The following is a 19,081-nucleotide window of genomic DNA, read 5'->3' on the forward strand; positions in this document are numbered from 1 at the left end:
ATGCATCCCCACAGATCTACCATGACACTGACCAGGATAAAGTAGATACCGAATAATTTGTAAGTGTGGTTCTGTTGTAATTCCATGAAACAGAAGTGTTACAGCAATCTGAATCTAAATTTAGGTGGCTAATGAGCAAGCCAGAGACGACAGTGGCAGAGGAAAAACTCCCCGAGACTACATGAGGAAGAAACTTTGAGATGAACCAGACGCAAAAGGAAACACATCCTCTTCTGGGTGACGACGGATGGTACAATTATGAGTCATCAGTCTTGCACAACTGTAAGCTTGGGTATAAACTGTCTACGGTAAGTGTGATTTTTAGGCTATCAAAGTGAGAGCATCCACAGCAATTAGGGTATCTGTGTGGAGTATATCTAGATATACTAAACTCAAATGAAGATTCCAAAACTATTACACATACACCAAGGACACTGCAATTTAAACTCGAGAGAATCTGTAAGTGACGCGAAGTTTTGTTTTGCTGAGTAAAATGTTTCTCTTACTGTACTCATTCCTCTTTTTCCCTTCTGCTCTTTCTTTCCTGAAGCAGCAGGTGTTCTGAATGATGACCTAATACCCTGCTCGTGTCCGGGAAATGAGAAAGGAAAGCCGTGTTTGATCAAAATGGTGTAGTTTTTATCATTATTGTGGTTGCTGAGGTTAGTAGTTAAAGGTGTCCCATTCACATGTTGTTACAAAAGCTATAAAAAACAATGACGACCAATTTCTGTAGCATCTATTAGATGTGCTTTATTCAGCTGTAACATTATGAAAACACATTCTTCACAATGATGGTCAATGTAAGCAATATTAGGCATTTTACACAATAAATAGGTTAATAACTTAAGACAACATTGATTACTTAAGACCACTTGATTATTGACTTTTGAGCAAATACTGAAGTTTGTCGTCTGCCAACCGCCCCCTCTTCTACCCCTCTTCCACTCTTTCTAACTAGTGTGAACATCCGGGTCATATCTGAGATGTAAGCTCCGATTTTCTCTTCAACAAACGCCCCGTTCCAAAAAAAAAAAATGCTCTCCCAGTACAGTGTAACACATTAAACAGCTTTGGTTTAAATATTAAGGACTAGTAGTCTTAAATTGTCTAAATCTCACTCTCATCCCTTATATTATAAGACTGTATGAAATATTTAACCTCCTATTTAACTCAATCGTTAAGAGATACAGATACGTGGCATATATGAAACCCTGTTTGTGACAGTTTACATGTTTTCTGGGAAATTCATTTCTGCTTTTAAAATATGTTAATGTATGTTTTTCTTTTCTGCCATGTCTAATGCCAATGGATGATCGTGGATGACAAAAAAGGAATATTGCAGAAAACCTGCCTTAAACCTTAAGAGTCCACTTGTTTTTCCCCATTAGCCTGATCCCTGTTATCCTAGTAAAAGATTTCTATAATGGGCCACTTCAGGAATCCGGCCACAGCCAGATGAATAATTCGGAACACATCATTTTATAGCACGTCATCATGACCGCTTGTACTTGTCTTTTGAAGATGTGGAACGTCAGAGTTTTAAAATATCTCATGAGCACAGCGGTCAGCCTTACAGAAATCTCTTTTCCCACTTCTAGCTTGCTGAAGTCAGCAAAAAAATACATTGAAATTTATCTGAAGTGTTGACTCGGGTATGTCAAATGACATTGAATGATAAACTCTGCTGTTTAGTATCTGGGGGGAAATGGTGCACTTTTGTAATATTTAAATATGCTTAAAAACTTTAGCTGTTTGACTGCATCCAGTGATAAAAAAAAAATAAATAAAATTGCACTCAAGTAAACGGAGTTGTCCTACTAAGGCAAAAGGCAGTATGTACAGTATCAATTTAGCTCTTTTTGCTATGCCATTTTATTTCACAGTTTAAAGAATTTTAACAGCCTTCAAATGGTATTGTATTGACTGATCTAACTACCACTTATTTTGTTGGGCATCAGGTAAATTAATCATTTTAAAGTTATTTTTTCTCAGTTACTGCCTTCCGCCTCAGTAGGAGCATGTGCTTCTCAGGAAGTGTGAAGATGCCAAGGCAAAGAAACATTCCCAACCAGTCACTGCAATTCACTATGTGTCCGGGTCTCCGAGGTTCATGCGTATCCTTCCGATGGTAAAGTTGAGCTGCATCTAGTGATGGGGGAGCAGGTTTTTCAGGAAGCGGCAGCAGGGCTCATTCTTGCTGAGGAAGGTTATGTTTTAAGTCTGAAGCAGGCGATGCACTCTCTGCAGCTGGTACTGGGACAGCACGAGCCGGTGAACCTCCTCCTGCCCTCGAGCACAAGGCACCATCACACGACCAACCAACACTTCATCTCTCATCTTCTCCTCCTTAGCCTGGGGGAGTCAAAGACATGTGGAGGTGTGAGAAATGCAGAAATGAGTGTTTTGGACAGGTTTTTGTTGCTAAAGCACTTTCTGACCTCGGTAGCATAAGGTTCTGTCTGGCATTTTTGTTTAAAATCAGTTAAAAAAAAACAAACAAAAAAAAAACACCACAAACTTCATCAACGGAGGATGTTTTATTCTTCTGTGGTGTTTTTTTTTTGTTTGTTTTATGTGAAAACAAATTAATCACAGATAAACCTGGTTTTATAAGGTTCTACCTGCCACCTAATCATCATCCAGGACGCTAATAGGATAAACGCAACGTAGATTGAGAATTTTCGTAATGTAAATTTAAAGTCTAGACCATGTTGGTGGGCTACAAAACATCTCAAAGCTGCTCTTCACCAAGACACAACCATATAACAGGACGGTCATGAGACGTCTGTGTTTTACCTTTACGAATGAGGTGCAAGGGAAAGTAGCAAAGTCAGACGAAACCTGAGCACCAGGTCTCTGAGACACCACGTGCTCCGCTACTTCATCCTGAAGGATAGTGAATAACTGGGGTCAGTCTGCGCCAATCACGTTTCATTGTAATGATTACGGTTGGGCTCTGACTCTGCCTTTACCTTTAGCCTGTCGAGAGTCTCACTGAGAGACTGTAGCCTTGCTGTCTGCTCCAGGAGCTGAGCACTGGGAGTCACTGTACACGCAAATATGAACACATACATTCTCAATGTTAATAGATGTATACAGTACGTCTGTGCAGTGGCGTAACCCTCTGAGCAGGTCATGATCTCTAACCTGGTGATTTTCCAGTGATGTCTACGACTTTGACATTGGCACTCATCTGCAGCAGTGTTTCCAGAAGTTGGTCTGTTTTGCGATAGAGAGCGCTGGATAGGACTTCTGGTCTACAACCTTCACGCAAGCTCAGCTTCGACACATTTAACGGAGGAAGCGAGGCTAACTGAGTACGCATCTTCTCTGCCTAAATACACAAACATTTTCACAGAGACAGAATGAGGACTGATTGATTTTTAGTCGGAAAATGATGACAGAATTAAGTGCATACACTCTGAAATTTAGAACATTTTAACCAGGACTGCTTTTAGCCTCAACCAGGGCTATTGAACTTTAATAACAAGTGGAAGGAATAAGGCTATTATAATATAATACAGTATAACATACAATATTCGCTACATTACTTGATCAGCAATGCTTAGTGCTTTCTTTCTTTTTTTTCTTTATAGAAAAAAGTAGTTTGAAGGGAAAGCACTCTTTCTCTAAAATGGTCTTTTTGGTGTCAAGAGATGCTGGTTAATCTTTCCCTAGGAACCAGTGTGCATAATTCAAATAAACAGATTTTATTTTTCACTAGAATCAAAGGGAATTTGGATTTTGATACAAGATTCATATTATTCATATTTGCTTGTGCACTAGTCATTGTATTATTACTATAGTAGATAGGATTTTTAAAGTATTATTACTGATTATCTGGCAGCCTCACCTAGGCCACTTCTTTTATTTGATTTTTCTTTTTCAATTTTCTCCCCAATTTGGTCACCTGTCGATTCCAATCCATCAGCAAGATCATCTCTAACATATGACAGCTACCAACTGAAAGGCTAAAACGTGCTTCCTCTGAGGCACGCGAAGCCAGCCACACTCGGAGGAAGGCGCTATCCGCCCTCTTCCTCATACATCAGCTTATAGACACATGATTGGCTAGTGTTGCTTTGACTGACGAGAGAGAGAGAGAGAGAGAGAGAGAGAGAGAGAGAGAGAGAGTAACACCATAATTCACACCCAGAGAGCATGTCTAGTTTTGCAATATTCCCCCAACAATAGGGTGAAATTTTTGTGTTGCACTACTTGGGAGCCCCACAGGCCACGACTAACCTGAAATGAGTAAGATACTACCATTAGTCCACTGTTTTAATCGTCCTATCCTGGACTACTGTCATTGTAACCAAATCTAAGACCAGACAAGGGTTTGTAACATGATTGAGAAGTGGTGTGTGGGTGTGTGTACACAGAAGACCTTCAGGATGTTGTTTTCATTCTTCAGACGCTTTATGCTGAGTCTCTGAGCTTCAATCTGTTGTGTCAGCAGTGGAGAATCTATCACCTGCACACCTCCAGCAGCACACACTCCTACAGCACCTACACACAGACCAGATTACTAGGGAGCCTTTTTTAATTCAATGCAACTGCCAGCGTAAACATTTTCTGAAGAGTGTGTATATTTGTATGGTTGTGTTTAGATAAGGTTACGTCGAGTCCATGCACTATATATAGGACACACTCGTACTGTAAGAGGCATGCAGAGAGACAGAGATTAGAGGAAGGTCAGAAGAGAAGAGGAAAGAAGTAAAGAGAGTAGAGTGTGTGTCAAGCTATTATGCAAAACACTTACTATCTGACATCATGAATAATAGAGTGCATACCAGTGGAAACTGCAACATATTTCCATTATTTATGTGCTCAACATTGAGGCATTTCATGCGATATTTGTAGATATATATGCACTTTCTCATAATAGTTTTATAAAAGTGGTTGTTATACAAACTCTGGAATTAATAACTCGTTTTTTTTTTTTTTTTTTAGAACTTTTTTTTTTTTTTAATGCTGTTGTAGTGGTTTCTATTTAACAATCTTTCAACAACTGCCATGGCGGAGATGATTCTTTGCTCCACTGAGCTGGTTAGATTCTGAATTTCTGCTGATGATGAACTAGCGTACCACAGTTCATCCTTCGAAGAAAACTGATATCCAAAGGCATAAACTTGATGCCCCATAGGATCTTATTGAGATTCAAATCGAGTGAAAATGCTAGTCATTCCATCAGATGGCCATTTGTGTAGTCCACTTTCATTCAGTACTCTACTGTAATCTTTCTGGCAGATTGTGCTGGTGCTTTATCATGCATCAGTGTCACATTTTGTCTTAATAACACAGGCTTGCTTTTATACCATATGACGAAGTTGTTTTTCAAAAATTCAGTATAAGCATCTTCCTAACCTTCAGGAACAAGGAGCCAGGGAACAAACCAGCTCACCACCGATTACTCCAGCCCAAAACATCACACCATAACCTCTTTGCTGGTGTATCAGTCAGACCCAACCCTTGCTCCATCCATCGGGTCCATCAAGAGTTGCTCAGCACTTGTCAGTAAACTATTCAGTTTTGAAATTCACCTTCATGTATATCTGGGCCCATTCACTTTGGGGCGGCTGTGGCTCAGGTGGTAGAGCGGGTTGTCTAATTGCAGGGTTGGAGGGTCGATTCCTGGCCCACATGCCGAAGTGTCCTGGGGCAAGACACTGAACCCAGAGTTGTTCCTGATGGCAGGATAGCGCCGTGTGAATGGGTGAAAAGCGCTTTGTAGAACCGCTAAGGTTAAAAGGCACTAAATAAATGCAGGACATTTACTTTATGGATGGATTCAATGGAGGTCAAATACCTGGCTTTGGACTCGAATGGTAGTGTATCCTGCTCCTTATAGATCTTGAAAGGGTGCTGGCACCAACCTCATCAAATATCTCTGCTGTTGGCTAAAGCCTTTTTCATCAGTATTGCTTAATATGAGAGTTTATGTTGAAAAATAACTTTCAAAGCATGGTGCAGATTCAAATTTTCCTAATTGTATTTGAATCTGCCACATACTCTTTTATACTCCGATGATCTTTCCCAGTTATCGTAGCCATTTCAAGCATTGATTTGCCATTACCAGTTAAATCTTTCATCCAATAATAATAGCTTTGCCAACCACTTTATACAAGGTGCTTAATACCACAGCACCACACAATTGTGGCAAAAGTGCAAAGATGGCAGCAGCGTTTATACTCCTGTGCAGTAATCAATTAAATTCTCAGTTGGTTCAGATAATTGTTGCCAAATTTGTTGGAAAATAAGAGTCCCTAAAAGCAAAAGTGTCATGAAAGACCTCCAACAAACCCTTTTTGCATAATAGTGTGACACCGTGCAGATCACAGAGTAGCAATGACTGTCTGCAATTTACCTTTCTGATCATCTGCAGTGGAGAGAATGAAGAGAGACGAGAAGACACACATTAAATTCAGCAAAGGAAGCGAGGCATGAGTGGGAAAGGCAGAAAAATGTGTGGCGGTCTGGGAAAACCTGTCGGATGTCACTAATTCTGGAAAAACAGCTGAATGGAATCTTTGAATAGGATATTTTCATTTTTCTGAATAACCAGGACTTCTGTTTGAGACTGATAATACAACTATTAAAAAAACTATTAAAAAAAAGAATTCAGCATGTAACGTGTTTACTCTGGCCACCACACAAACAGACTAATATATATTTTCATTTAAATTATAACCAGCCTTTAGAGTGCCATTCAAAAAATGTGATCTTTCTCACATGTACAGAAATACATTTTGTTTCATTTTCATCATTCTCACCAGTTGTGATGCCACCAGTCACAATGGATGCAATGCCAGAGCCGGGACTTCCTCTGAGTCCCTCAATGTTTATCTTCGATTGGCTGTTTATACGCTGTCTCAGCTCCGTCTTCTCTGCCTCGAGTTGGTCTATATCGGCCTGCAGAGCATCCATGGTCTCTTCAAATTCCCTATACACACAGAGCGAGACGGAGAGACAGACAAACACACAGATTTGTGACGCACAGTACGTTTGATCAATGGTAATGGTTATTAATCGGTAGAATCAAAGTAATAACAAACCACATTATTGTGTAAAAGGTAGCCTGTGCTCGTCAGCTTATTCTAATCGTTATTCTCTTACTTCTCCTTCTTCTTTAGTAGTGCCTGGGTCTCATCCAGAACGGTCTGGATTTTCTCCACTCGTTCGTCTGCGTCCTTTGACGCACTGTCCAGCTTCTTCTCTAGAAGACTCAGACGCACGTTGGCCTCACTCAGCTCCTCACCCTGCACATAGCAGAGTTCCAACAACAGTTAGCTATTGTGTGTACGCAGTGCAGTTTGTGGATGTACTATACTCTCTTTTATGTGGATACCTTTATTTTGAGGGATTTCTTGAGCTCTTTGATGACAGTCTCTCTGTCTTCCAATTTTAGGCCGAGTCCCTCAGCATCTGTGATCTCTGCCCTCAGTGCAGCCGCCCGCACCTCCACTGGAGCCATCTACCACACACACACCCAAAAACATGGGCATTCCTGTAATGCTTTCTGTAATTTCCGATGTTCCGCAGCAGCACTTCAGGCCCAGCTGTAATAATTAATAGCTCTGCAGAAATAAAGCTGTCGTATTGAACTCACCCCAGTCTGAGGCTTCTCAGAGTCGTACTCTCCCTCCTGCATAGCGGTGGCCATCTTGTTCATGGTTGCAATGACGACACTACAGGACTGGCGCAGACACTCGTAGAGGTTTATACCTTGAGAGCCGTAGATCTGAGCGCGAGAAGAGAACACAAAAACACTGCACAGAAGGAATATATTATATGAAACAAAGCTGAAATTAAAGCGGCACAAAATTATGTCTAAAAAAGAAAAGCTTCCTGTGTGGTAAACAGTTCTAGAGTGCTAAAGGAATACTATATTTTCTAAAAGGCCAACTCTCTGTTGTAAGGATATAAACAGAATGTTTAAAGGTTCCCCCGACAAGCACATTAGGTAGATAGGAGAAAGAGTGTAGACAAATATTTTAGTAAGATATCATGGTTATGAATGAATGAACTTTTTCCCTGCAACATGTTTCGGGGCAGTTAGTGAGTGTTTTCATTAATGTTACACAATGTACAGAATGTATTTATTCACTCCGCTTTAAAGATCACAGCCAAACATTAGAATTTCCCAATCTCAATTAGGAAATCTTAAAATGAATTGAAAATATCTCGAATCTATAGGGCTACAAATAAAAATGAATGAAAACTGACAAAACCACACAAATAACAAATTAAAACAAAGTGTGAAACTTATTTCAAAGTTAAAATTATAATCTCTCTCACTTACCCATGCTGCACACACACACACATACACTGACCTGTTCAGCTGCTTTGAAGGCCATGTCCTCAAGTTTAAGCGTTGGCAGACCTTCGTGTTCACCGAGTGGTGCGATGAGCTGAGCTCCTGCTGCAGCCACCTCCTGCAGTACAGCATTCACCCAGGCCAGCTGCCTCCTGCTTTCTGCCAGTGTCTCACTCACCTGCACACACACACACACACACACACACTCCCATCAGCCCTGCCTGTCCACTTTAATCTTCAGTCATGAATATGGATTAAAGACAAGTATTGTCTGTAAGTTCTACCTAATATGAACAGGTAAGGGATGTATGTGTGAGTGTGTGTCAGTTAAAATGTGTGTGTGTGTGTGTGTGTGTGTTAGCATTGTGTGTGTGTGGACCTGAGGCCCAAAGTTGAGAGCAGCGGGGATCCCTGGCGCGTCAGTGCCCGGCATGCGGCGGCGGATTTTCTTGCAGAACTGGCGAATGTCGCTACAGGAAGTGTGCAGATCTTTGAGCAGCACAGAAAACGGTGTTTCTTCCTCTCCCACCTGCAGGAAGGCACGCAGACGACCCACCTCCACCGCCATACAGTCCAGGGCACTCTGGGTAAACTACAAAGATACAGGGATATCTTAGAAAAATGGTTTGTTTTTTTTGTTTTTTTAGTGCTGCACAGTATGGTGGTAGGAGAAAATGATCCTGTACCAAAAAAAGATCACAGTTGTAGCCTTAAGAAAGAACTTTGTGTATGTGTGTGCATACTGTACGTGCGTGTGTGTGTGTGTGTGTGTGTGTGTGTGTGTGTGTGTGTGTGTGTGTGTGTGTGTGTGTGTGTGTGTGTGCAGATCTCCATGCAAATACGTTTTCAAATCCTACTCCTCATGGATTTTGTAGTCAGTTACATAATTCATGAAGTGGCCTTGAGAAGAAAAACAAGATGACAATGCTTGATTGAATAAATTAGATAAAATATCTAGTTTATAAAAAAAGCTCAAAATAGTACTAGAGGTAATGTTTGCATTGAGTTTTATACTGTAGATAATCTTTATTAAAAGATTTTTTTGTAATTGTGCGATTTAATTCATGCACAAGAAAGTTGATGTTTTGCTTTTGGTGTCGATGAGGTAAGAGATTATCTGGCAATGATTCTTATATATTCTTATATATATAAAATGAAAAATTGTACCAGTTATGTGGATACACATGTGGAAGTATTACTTTATAGTGCCAACCCTGCAGCATTTTGTTATGCTTCTTGCCCAGGTAACATGTGGGCTAAAAATAGTGCAGACCAGCAATTGGCCAAAATCTGTCACACAAATGTGTCTGGCTGGAATTCCTTCCCATTGATATTCTCACACTTTTCAAACTTGTTTTTTAAATAAGAAGCCAACATTATTAATTTTAACTTTAAACACTAATTGAATGTTCATCAATCATTCATCTATCTTCAGTACATGCTTTATTCTCTTCAAGGAAGCTGTGGATCTCATGAACACTGTGTGTGAGGTGAGAATATACCCTGAATGAGATACCAGTCCACCACAGGGTACCATACACACACGTACACATTCATACCAAGGGGTTCACCCATAGAGTCCACTCATAGTCATGGTTTTTGGTGGAACAGATAACCTGGAGCATTCCCACACAGACACGCGGAAAACATGTGAAGCTCCACACAAACAGTAACTGGAGCTCAGGATTGTACTGAGGACCCTGGAGTAAAATCTGCCATCTTCTAGGTAGGTCAGCTCTCAAATGGCTTCACTTTGCTTGCACCCTACATAGAATATAACGTGATTCAGCTGAATACCCTACCTAGTGCCCTTATGAATAGTTAGAAAGACATTTGAGATTCAGTCCCAGAAAATGCACAGCTGCTTGAATTTGAATTCGAGTAGTATTGCCTTAATCATGTCTATCAGGTCAGCGTGTGACAACCTCCAGAGAAACTACTTCTACTTTCACAGGTAGAGCAATGCAATGGGAAAGTGGCACACACACACACTCAGACCATATACAGAGAGTCTATATTTGTTGCTGAGGTTTGGTGAGCAGCGCTGTTTAGTGGAGAAGTGATATTAGTCTAAATTGTGTGTATATGTGTATCTTACTTTTATATGGTCAGCCAGCTGCACGGTGCAGTTCTCCGCCTGATCAGACAGATGAATGCTATAAAGGTGCTGCAGACACAGGACAGAACATTGCATGTTTCATTATGCGTATTTTGTGCCATACTGTCTGTCTCTGTCTATGATATAATTATATAACATTAAGTGAAGTACTTGCTAAGTATTAAAAACACTGCCTGTTAAAGATTTAATCTACATTAATGTAACCAAGGCACCCTGAGCATCAAGCAACATACAGAGCAACACATTTGTATCTTCTATGTATGTATGTATGTATGTATGTATGTATGTATGTGTGTGTGTGTGTGTGTGTGTGTGTGTGTGTGAGAGAGAGAGAGAAAGAGTAAAATACCTGATAATATTTAATGGCCTTAGTAAGTGGCTCAACGTTCACAGTTTCATCCAATTGATCCTTGTGCAGCAAATCAATGAGGAAGTCCAAAGAACGCTCATGCACACTCATTTCAGAGTAAAGGGAACCCACACGCTTATATACCTCTACATTACACTGATTAAGGGCACTACAGAGAGAGAAAAAGCATATTCAGCACAACCAAACATTTATGCCATTCTATTACTTTAATAGGAGAGTTTAATTGTGTGCGTGTGTGTGTGTGTGTGTACGCACTATTCATATTTGTGCAGTGTTGCCTGAAGCAAACTCAAAGAGTAAACAAGTCCAGCAGCAAAGCTGAGCTGCTCCCCCACTCCCCCTCTCATCCCCGGCCTCTGAGAGCAGTTATCAGTCAGATCAAACTTCTCCTGCGCCTGCTTACTGATCAGCTCTGCCTGTAACACACACACGGTACCTTAAAACAGAGGTTCTCTTTTTGTAGCCAGTGTAAAAATAAAAAAAGTCCAGCCCTTATATGATAAGCAGCATAGGTTTATTCTGTGGATAAACCAGCAATTAAAGTATTAGGCACATATGGCAACTGTGTACCATATAATAATCCATCCACCCATTTTCCATACCTCTTATCCTACACAGGGTTGAGGGGGAGTCTAGAGCCTATCCCAGGGAACTTGGGGCACAAAGAAGGGAACATCCTGGACTGGGTGCCAACCCATCGCAGGGCACAATCACACACACATTCACACACTACGGACAATTTGGAAATGCCAATCAGCCTACACCGCATGTCTTTGTACTGAGGGAGGAAACCGGAGTACCTGAAGGAAACCCCCGAAGCACAGGGAGAACATGCACGCTCCGTGCACACAGAGCAGAGGTGGGATTCAAACCCCAACCCCGGTGATGAGAGGCAAATGTGCTAACCACTAATCATTTAATGGAGTCATTAACGCTTTTTTACTTTATACTGAACCTTCTACCCGCAGAACCAAAAAAACTAGTTGTGTTATATTTTAGATTCAAAACATTCCGTATTATTTATACACCACCTTCTCATTTTATTAAAACTGCAGTTACATTCAGGACAACATTATTGGGACTTGGTTTATTTGTTCTGTTGAACTAAATTCACCACTAAAGGAAACTAAATCCCTGTAAGACACATTAGTGTGACTGGTATCATTTTAAATCTGTTCAGTCAAAGTGACCAATCAATTATAACTTCAATAACTAAATAGTAATTATATAAAACATAATCACTCTTATAATAAAGCGGTATAGAAGATGGATGGATGGATGGATAATCACTCTTATAGTATTTTATAACCATCTCCACCATCATGTCATTATCAAAATGATGGAACAAAACTGTGGATTCTTTGGTTTATCCTTCACAACCCCTAGCATTCAGTTTATGCACACTCTCTCTCTCACACACACACACTACTGACTACGTTTACGTGGACATCTAATTATTAACCTTATTCTGAATAAGACAATATTGTGATTAAGCTGTTTACATGAGTTGCTTTTAGAATACTCTTTTCATGTTCCCGTTTTACATGTTATAGATCATAGATCAATAACAGCACACGTCATTATGTCCACACGCCACACCGTCCGACGTCCCTCCAGAATTTCACATGTCAGCATACAGTTGGTCTTCGTTATGGTACCGTATACAGTTTTGGGTGTTTCATTTTTATTTTACGAAAGTTTCAAGTGCAGGTAATTATTTGTCGTGCTGTACGCGCAAATAAACGACTGCTTGGAGCAGTGGGCTGCGTCTGAAACCGCGTACTTACTTGCTATACAGTATATAGAAATACATGTATCTGACCTACTATATAGTAGGTAATTATGCGGTTTCGGACGCAGACGTGCTCGCTTGTTTACCGTAAAACGGTTGAGCACTGCAGAGTGAGTATGTGTCCTGTCGCAAAATGTGTCGAAAACTCCCACACGACGTTAATAGTGTGATTAAGGTGTATACATGTTTATAATGCACTTCCATAATGCGACTAAAACAGGAATACTCCACATGTCTTAATTTGATTCGTGTTTACTTCGAGTACGACTTTAGCCAGATTAAGATAATAAAAAATTGCTGTTTACAGGGTAGTTTCTTAATCAGGGTATTGTCTTAATCGGGTTAATATCAGATTATTGTCGTCACACTGACTGACTCATAGTGTACCTTGCAGATGAGTCTGGGCATGAGCAGCAAGACGAGGATGCCATCATGGTCCCCTCCGTGTCTCAGGAAGGAGTCGGGCATGAAGGAGGTGAGAAGAGCCACCTGTCTGTTCGCCTGAGCCACTTCCATCTTACGCAGCTCCATCTCAATAGCCTGGGATAATACATAGACATAGACACACATGCACACTCAAATCATGGTACAGTTGTTCTGAAAGACTGTTTTTGAGTGTGGCATGTGTGTATGTACTGAACCTTCGCATATGCTTTGGTTTCTGCAAACTTGATCTTGAAGTCGAAGATCTCGGCAGGCTGCTGCTGTGGCTCAGCAGTGACCTCCTGTTGGCTCATCAGCTCTCTGTTCACATCCTACATACACACACATGCACACAGACACAAATTTAAATGAACATGTCATCCCATATATTTATCCTTCCACAAGCCTACTGTTGTTTCTCCTGTCACTTCAGGTGAAGAATTCACTTTTAATATAGATGTGAGTGTTGATGCTGCAGTACCTGCAGGTGTGCGGTCAGCTCTCTGTATTTCTGGATGGTCTGTTGGTAATCTGCTACAGTCTCTTGGGCCGCTTCCACACGTTTGTCTGCCTCTCGCACACTGGCTGCACTCAGATCCAGCTGCTCCCTCAGCTCCAGCTCCGTCTCTCTGGCGTTCTCCTGCAGCTCGTCGTTCATCTCATTAATGGCCTCCTACAATGAAGGTACACAGACAAACACAGAGATACAGCTTACCACACACAAGCATACACACACCAGAGGTGGCTAGCGTTTCTGATAGCTATAATATTATTTAAAATACATACTTGTAATGTAAAATAATATTATGTCATTTGTATTGCTAGTCTGCTTCCAAAAGCCTGAACTCATCAAGGATAAAAATGGAGAAGTAGCCATGTGATGACTGACTCGTTTCTAAAACCTGACTGTTGTTTACAGATGGTTACTATGTGTTTAAAATTTGATCTAATGATCATGTATTTACTTTACTGTTAATTAGACGTTTTGTTAGCTAGCGAGCTGAATGCTATGATAATGCTTTGTGACTATCTTAAGCTTTTAACAACACACTTTATGAGCAACATTTTCATGATTTAGTCCATACCACTAGCATGTTTTTTTTTTTTTTTTTAAAACACCTAGTGTTCGTCATCCTTCAGCATGTTAACACTGTACTACTGATGGACTCCTGTACAAAGTCTATATTTTCCCCCAGTAGCACTGCGTCTTCTCACCAGGTCAGTAACGACCTCTCTGAGCTCCCGCACTTTCTCTTCCAGGTCCAAATTACGCTCAGTTAGAGTCTCTACCATCTCTTCTGCTCCAAGAGCTGCATCCACCTAAAACAAACACACACACACACACACACACACACACACACACAAGCACACACTATGATGATTACAAAACCTCCTGATCGTCTCTTTGATTTCAGACTACATTGTTAACTTTTCAATTTTCTATCTCGATCAATTCCATCGAATCCAGTACTTGACATTAGTTTCACTAGCGCTAATTGACATGTTTGATCTGTACTGTCGAGTTCGTAGAGTTTTACATATGTTCCACAGTTCTCTAGGTGAATTCTGTGGGAAGTTCAGAGGACCTGTTCTTTGAGCTCGTCTATGGTCTTCTCCGCCATCTTCATTTCCTCTTGCGTTTTCTCTTTCTGCACCCTTACTGTCTCCAGCTCAAAGTTCTTCTTCTCCATCTGCTTCTGCAGCTTTGAGTGCTCCTGTTTCTCGGTGGCCGACAGGTCGCGCATCCTGACACACACACACACACACACACACACACACACACACACACACACACACACACATAAACAGATGAATATCTGGACTGCCAAGGCAGGCTTTGCTATAGACTCTGTAATTGCATTACACTCACCTGACCAAGGCCTCCTTCAGACGGGCATTTTGTTCTTCCAGTTGTTTCACATGATAACTAGATGCTGCACCATCAGAGCCTTCAAGTCAGGAGCCATAGTAAATGAATTAGTTTCTATCAGTGGTATGTGCGTGAGTGTGGGTGTGAGTGTTAAAGAGTTAAGAAAGAAATAATGAAGTAATGCATTTGTGTGTAAGTGGTTGTATGTATGCGTACCTTTCTCCTCTATCTCATGTTTGAGGATCTCCAGGTCCATGGTCAATTCCTCCACCTTCTCTTTGAGTGCGTCAGCCTCCTGCTGCAGAGACTCCGCCCGCTCCTCGGCCATCTCTTTATCTAAGGTGGCCATCTCGATAGCATCTGCTGTGTCTGCCATCTCCTCCATATAATGTTCCTTTGCTTCTAAAGCTTCTTTTGCTTCCTACCGTGAAGACATTAGGAAAAATCAGTATCAGATTATATCTGTCCTCTTGACATTTTATTGTCTGTGTAAGAGGTAAGTCAATATATGTGTGTGTGTGTGTGTGTGTGTGTGTGTGTGTGTGTGTGTATGTGTGTGTGTGTTGTAATGCTTCTCCTCAATCACCAGGTTCGTGGGAGTTGCATTACCTTCTTAGCATGGTGCCGCAATCATGTTATCAAGCATTATTCAAGCAGTACTCACCTATTACTTGTTCACTGACAACATACAAGCAAGGCCGAATGGTTACTAATCACTTCATAAATAAAGGGATACACAGTGCTGCTTGAAAGTTAGAAATTTCTATATTTCTGCATAAATATAACCTAAAGCATCATCAGATTTTCACACAAGTCCTAAAGTAGATGAATAGAACCCAATTAAACAAATAAGACAAAAATATACTACTTGGTCATTTATTTATTGAGGAAAATAATTCAATATTACATATCTGTGAGTGGCAAAAGTATGTGAACCTTTACTTTCAGTATCTGGTGTGACCCCCTTGTGCAGCACTAACTGTAACTACAGAAATTTTAAACCATATCTTAAATAATTACATTAATCTAGATTAATACATAGATTAATACATTAATCTTGATATATCAAAATGTGTAAAATTCCCTGCGTAATTCATTTTTATAATAATAATATTAGATTTTAACCTCATAGACTTGTTCACTGATATTAACAATAATTTTAATCAATAATTTGAATTTTTTACTCCTTGAGTTAATAACAATAATTTGAATCACAATAAATACACAACATAATATAATAAAATCACTTCTAAACATCTTTCAGCCGTGTGGAACTGCAGCAATTTTAATTCAACACAGATAATTCATCAAGCAATGACTGTAAGTAAAGGTTTCCGGTAACTGTTGATCAGTCCTGTACATCGGCTTAGAGGAATTTTATCCCATTCCTCAGTACAGAACAGATTCAACTCTGGGATGTTGGTGGGTTTCCTCACATGAACTGCTTGCTTCAGGTCCTTCCACAGCATTTCTATTGGATTAAGGTCAGGACTTTGACTTGAACATTCCAAAACATTAATTTATTCTTTTTCAACCGTTCTTTTGTAGAACGACTTGTGTGTTCAGGGTCATTGTCCTGCTGCATGACCCACTTTCTCTTGAGATTCAGATCATGATCAGATGTCCTGACATTTTCCTGTAGAATTTGTCGGTATAATTCAGAATTCATTGTTCTATCAATGATGGCAAATTGTTCTGGCCCAGATGCAGCAAAACAGGCTCAAACAATGATACTACTGCCACCATGTTTCACATGGTATGAGGTTCTTATGCTGGAATGCAGTGTTTTGCTTTCTCCAAATATAATACTTCTTATTTAAACCAAAATGTTCTATTTGGTCTCATCCATCCAGAAAACATTTTTCCAACAGCCTTCTGGCTTGTCCATGTGATCTTTAGCAAACTGCAGATAGGCAGCAGTGTTCTTTTTGGAGAGCAGTGGTTTTCTTATTGCAATTGCAGACCATTATTGTTCAGTGTTCTCCTGATGGTGGAGTCATGAACATTAACATTAGTCAATGGGAGAGAGGCCTTTATTTGCATAGAAGTTACCTTCGGTTTCTTTGCGACCTTGGGGACTATTACACATCTTGCTCTTCGAGTGATCTTTGTTGGTCGACTACTTCTGGGGAGGGAAACAACGGTCTTGAATTTCCTCCATTTGTACACACTCTGTCTGACTGTGGATTGGTGGAGTCCAAACTCTTTAGAGATGGTTTTGTAACGTTTTCCAGCCTGATGAGCATCAACAACTCTTTTTCTGATGTCCTCAGAAATTCTCCTTTGTTTGTGCCATGATACACTTCCACAAACATGTGTTGTGAAGATCAGACTCTGATAGATCCCTGTTCTTTAAATAAAACAGGATGCTCACTCACACCTGATTCCATTGATTGAAAACACGTGACTCTGCTAATCCTAGAGGTTCACATACTTTTGCCACTCAAAGAAACGTAATATTGGATCATTTTCCTCAATAAATAAATGACCAAGTATAATATTTTTGTCTCATTTGCTTAATTGGGTTCTCTTTGTCTATTTTAGGACTTGAGTGAAAATCTGATGATGTTTTAGGTCATATTTATGCAGAAATATAGAACATTCTATAAATTCTAAGGATTCACAAACATTCAAGCACCACTGCATATGTTCTCACACAACATTTGTACACACTCAATTCATACACAGTCCAGAGTCATATCAGTATGGAGAATCTGATTTGTCCATGTGTGTATGTGTGTATACTTTTTTGGCCTCTTTGAGTTGTTTCTGCAGTTCATTTTGCTGCTCCTGCATCTTGCTCTTCCACTCCTGTAGCTGCTCCAGCTGGATCTTGTGCTTCTCCAGCTCCTTTAGCTTGGCCTTATCCTCTGCTCGCTTCATCCGAAGAGTCTCCAGCTTTTCTTCCAGATCTTTCACCTGTGCCCGTAGAGCCTCCTCCTCCTGATGATACACACACACAAACAAACATTATGCTAACATTATACTAGCAAACTTAGATACTGACTATAATCACACATTGTTACGGGCAGTGTTCTGTAAGTTACTCAAAAAAAGTAATCCACTACAGATTACTATTTACTACTTTAAAACTGTAACCTAATTACATTACTGATTACTGCATGTATAAAGTTATCAGATTACTAATTATTTTACTTTCACGTTACTTTCAAAACCTATCAAACCTACAAAACTTCACTACAAATTGAAACTCATAGTTCTTTCAGTAATTTTCTTGTCACGGTTTGTAGGACTACCAGACTGATAAAATATTAAACTTTTCAAACTAGGCTAGTTTGGTGTCGCTAACCAAGGGGAGGAACAGCTAAGCTATCGTATGAGTTTAGCTGCTACAGTGCCATGCAGAGTACACTATCTTTCCTTATGCTCTGCTCATATCATGTTCATGTAAACTGGAACTCATAGACATTTACACACCTTGTTTTCCTGCTCAGCATCAGAGGATGTTACTGTTTCAGTTTCAACCCCTTTACTGGTTTAAAAAAAAATCAGCGTATATCCATTTTTCCTCACACTGACTATGAGCTAACGTTTGGCAGAATTGAGAACTATCAGCCAATAAGTATTTCATCCACATATTTTTCTGTAAACCCTGTTTGATTGATCTTGCCTCCGTTCATTGAAGATGTAAAATGACAACACCGCCGCCTTCTCTTACTGACGTTCAGTTACACAGTGACAAACCGCTCCAAGTGCAGAATTATTCGGGGCTAAAGAAAAAATCTTCGGGGCAAAACATAGTTTATTTTAAAAATGCATTTTACTTAATATTGTTTTCTTAACAATAAAGTTGTAAAGAAATAATGTAATTTTACTGACATCAGTAACTGTAATCAAATGACATACATTTAAAATGTAATGCGTTACATTACCGCGTTATTAGAAAAAGTCATTAGATTACAGTTATACCCAACTCTGGTTACAGTTAATCTAAGGTTTACTAGCTTGCTAAAGAAATTGGATAATTGTTTTAATAACCCAGGTTAGTCTAATAACATGGTTGCCTTGGCGTTAGCTAGCTTGCTAGCAAACTTGCATAATAATTGTTCATTAGGAAAATATTATAGTTATAGACCTAATGTTTGCTAGCTTGCTAGGGCTTTAACCGCATATATAATTAGCTTCCTATTAGATGGCTTAATTAGTGAACTTAACTAGCTACTAGT

The 19,081-nt window shown here is 39.9% G+C and overlaps 1 protein-coding gene across 6 annotated transcripts in view; it reads right to left on the reverse strand.

Annotated features, from left to right (window-relative positions):
- Positions 1 to 924: 924 nt before the first annotated feature.
- dctn1b (dynactin 1b) overlaps positions 925 to 19,081 on the reverse strand; it is a 38,208-nt gene continuing 20,051 nt past the window's right edge. For 5 of the 6 annotated variants that reach the window (XM_047154290.2, XM_017464775.3, XM_047154289.2 and 2 more), the window contains 23 exons: positions 17,640 to 17,837; positions 15,111 to 15,315; positions 14,895 to 14,973; positions 14,611 to 14,770; positions 14,240 to 14,344; positions 13,506 to 13,697; positions 13,243 to 13,356; positions 12,989 to 13,141; positions 11,065 to 11,225; positions 10,789 to 10,957; positions 10,419 to 10,487; positions 8,700 to 8,912; positions 8,337 to 8,498; positions 7,613 to 7,744; positions 7,352 to 7,477; positions 7,120 to 7,262; positions 6,777 to 6,946; positions 6,371 to 6,382; positions 4,391 to 4,512; positions 3,151 to 3,337; positions 2,976 to 3,049; positions 2,800 to 2,889; positions 925 to 2,355 (listed from right to left, as the gene is read on the reverse strand). In XM_047154290.2, coding sequence (XP_047010246.1) covers positions 2,218 to 2,355; positions 2,800 to 2,889; positions 2,976 to 3,049; positions 3,151 to 3,337; positions 4,391 to 4,512; positions 6,371 to 6,382; positions 6,777 to 6,946; positions 7,120 to 7,262; positions 7,352 to 7,477; positions 7,613 to 7,744; positions 8,337 to 8,498; positions 8,700 to 8,912; positions 10,419 to 10,487; positions 10,789 to 10,957; positions 11,065 to 11,225; positions 12,989 to 13,141; positions 13,243 to 13,356; positions 13,506 to 13,697; positions 14,240 to 14,344; positions 14,611 to 14,770; positions 14,895 to 14,973; positions 15,111 to 15,315; positions 17,640 to 17,837 — 3,174 coding nt within the window. In that variant the 3' untranslated portion in view covers positions 925 to 2,217. The remainder of the gene's footprint in view (positions 2,356 to 2,799; positions 2,890 to 2,975; positions 3,050 to 3,150; positions 3,338 to 4,390; positions 4,513 to 6,370; positions 6,383 to 6,776; positions 6,947 to 7,119; positions 7,263 to 7,351; positions 7,478 to 7,612; positions 7,745 to 8,336; positions 8,499 to 8,699; positions 8,913 to 10,418; positions 10,488 to 10,788; positions 10,958 to 11,064; positions 11,226 to 12,988; positions 13,142 to 13,242; positions 13,357 to 13,505; positions 13,698 to 14,239; positions 14,345 to 14,610; positions 14,771 to 14,894; positions 14,974 to 15,110; positions 15,316 to 17,639; positions 17,838 to 19,081) is intronic. The other variant, XM_017464774.3, reaches the window with a different exon arrangement.

This window comes from Ictalurus punctatus, chromosome 3 (assembly GCF_001660625.3).
Source record: "Ictalurus punctatus breed USDA103 chromosome 3, Coco_2.0, whole genome shotgun sequence".
Classification (NCBI taxonomy): Eukaryota; Metazoa; Chordata; class Actinopteri; order Siluriformes; family Ictaluridae; genus Ictalurus; species Ictalurus punctatus.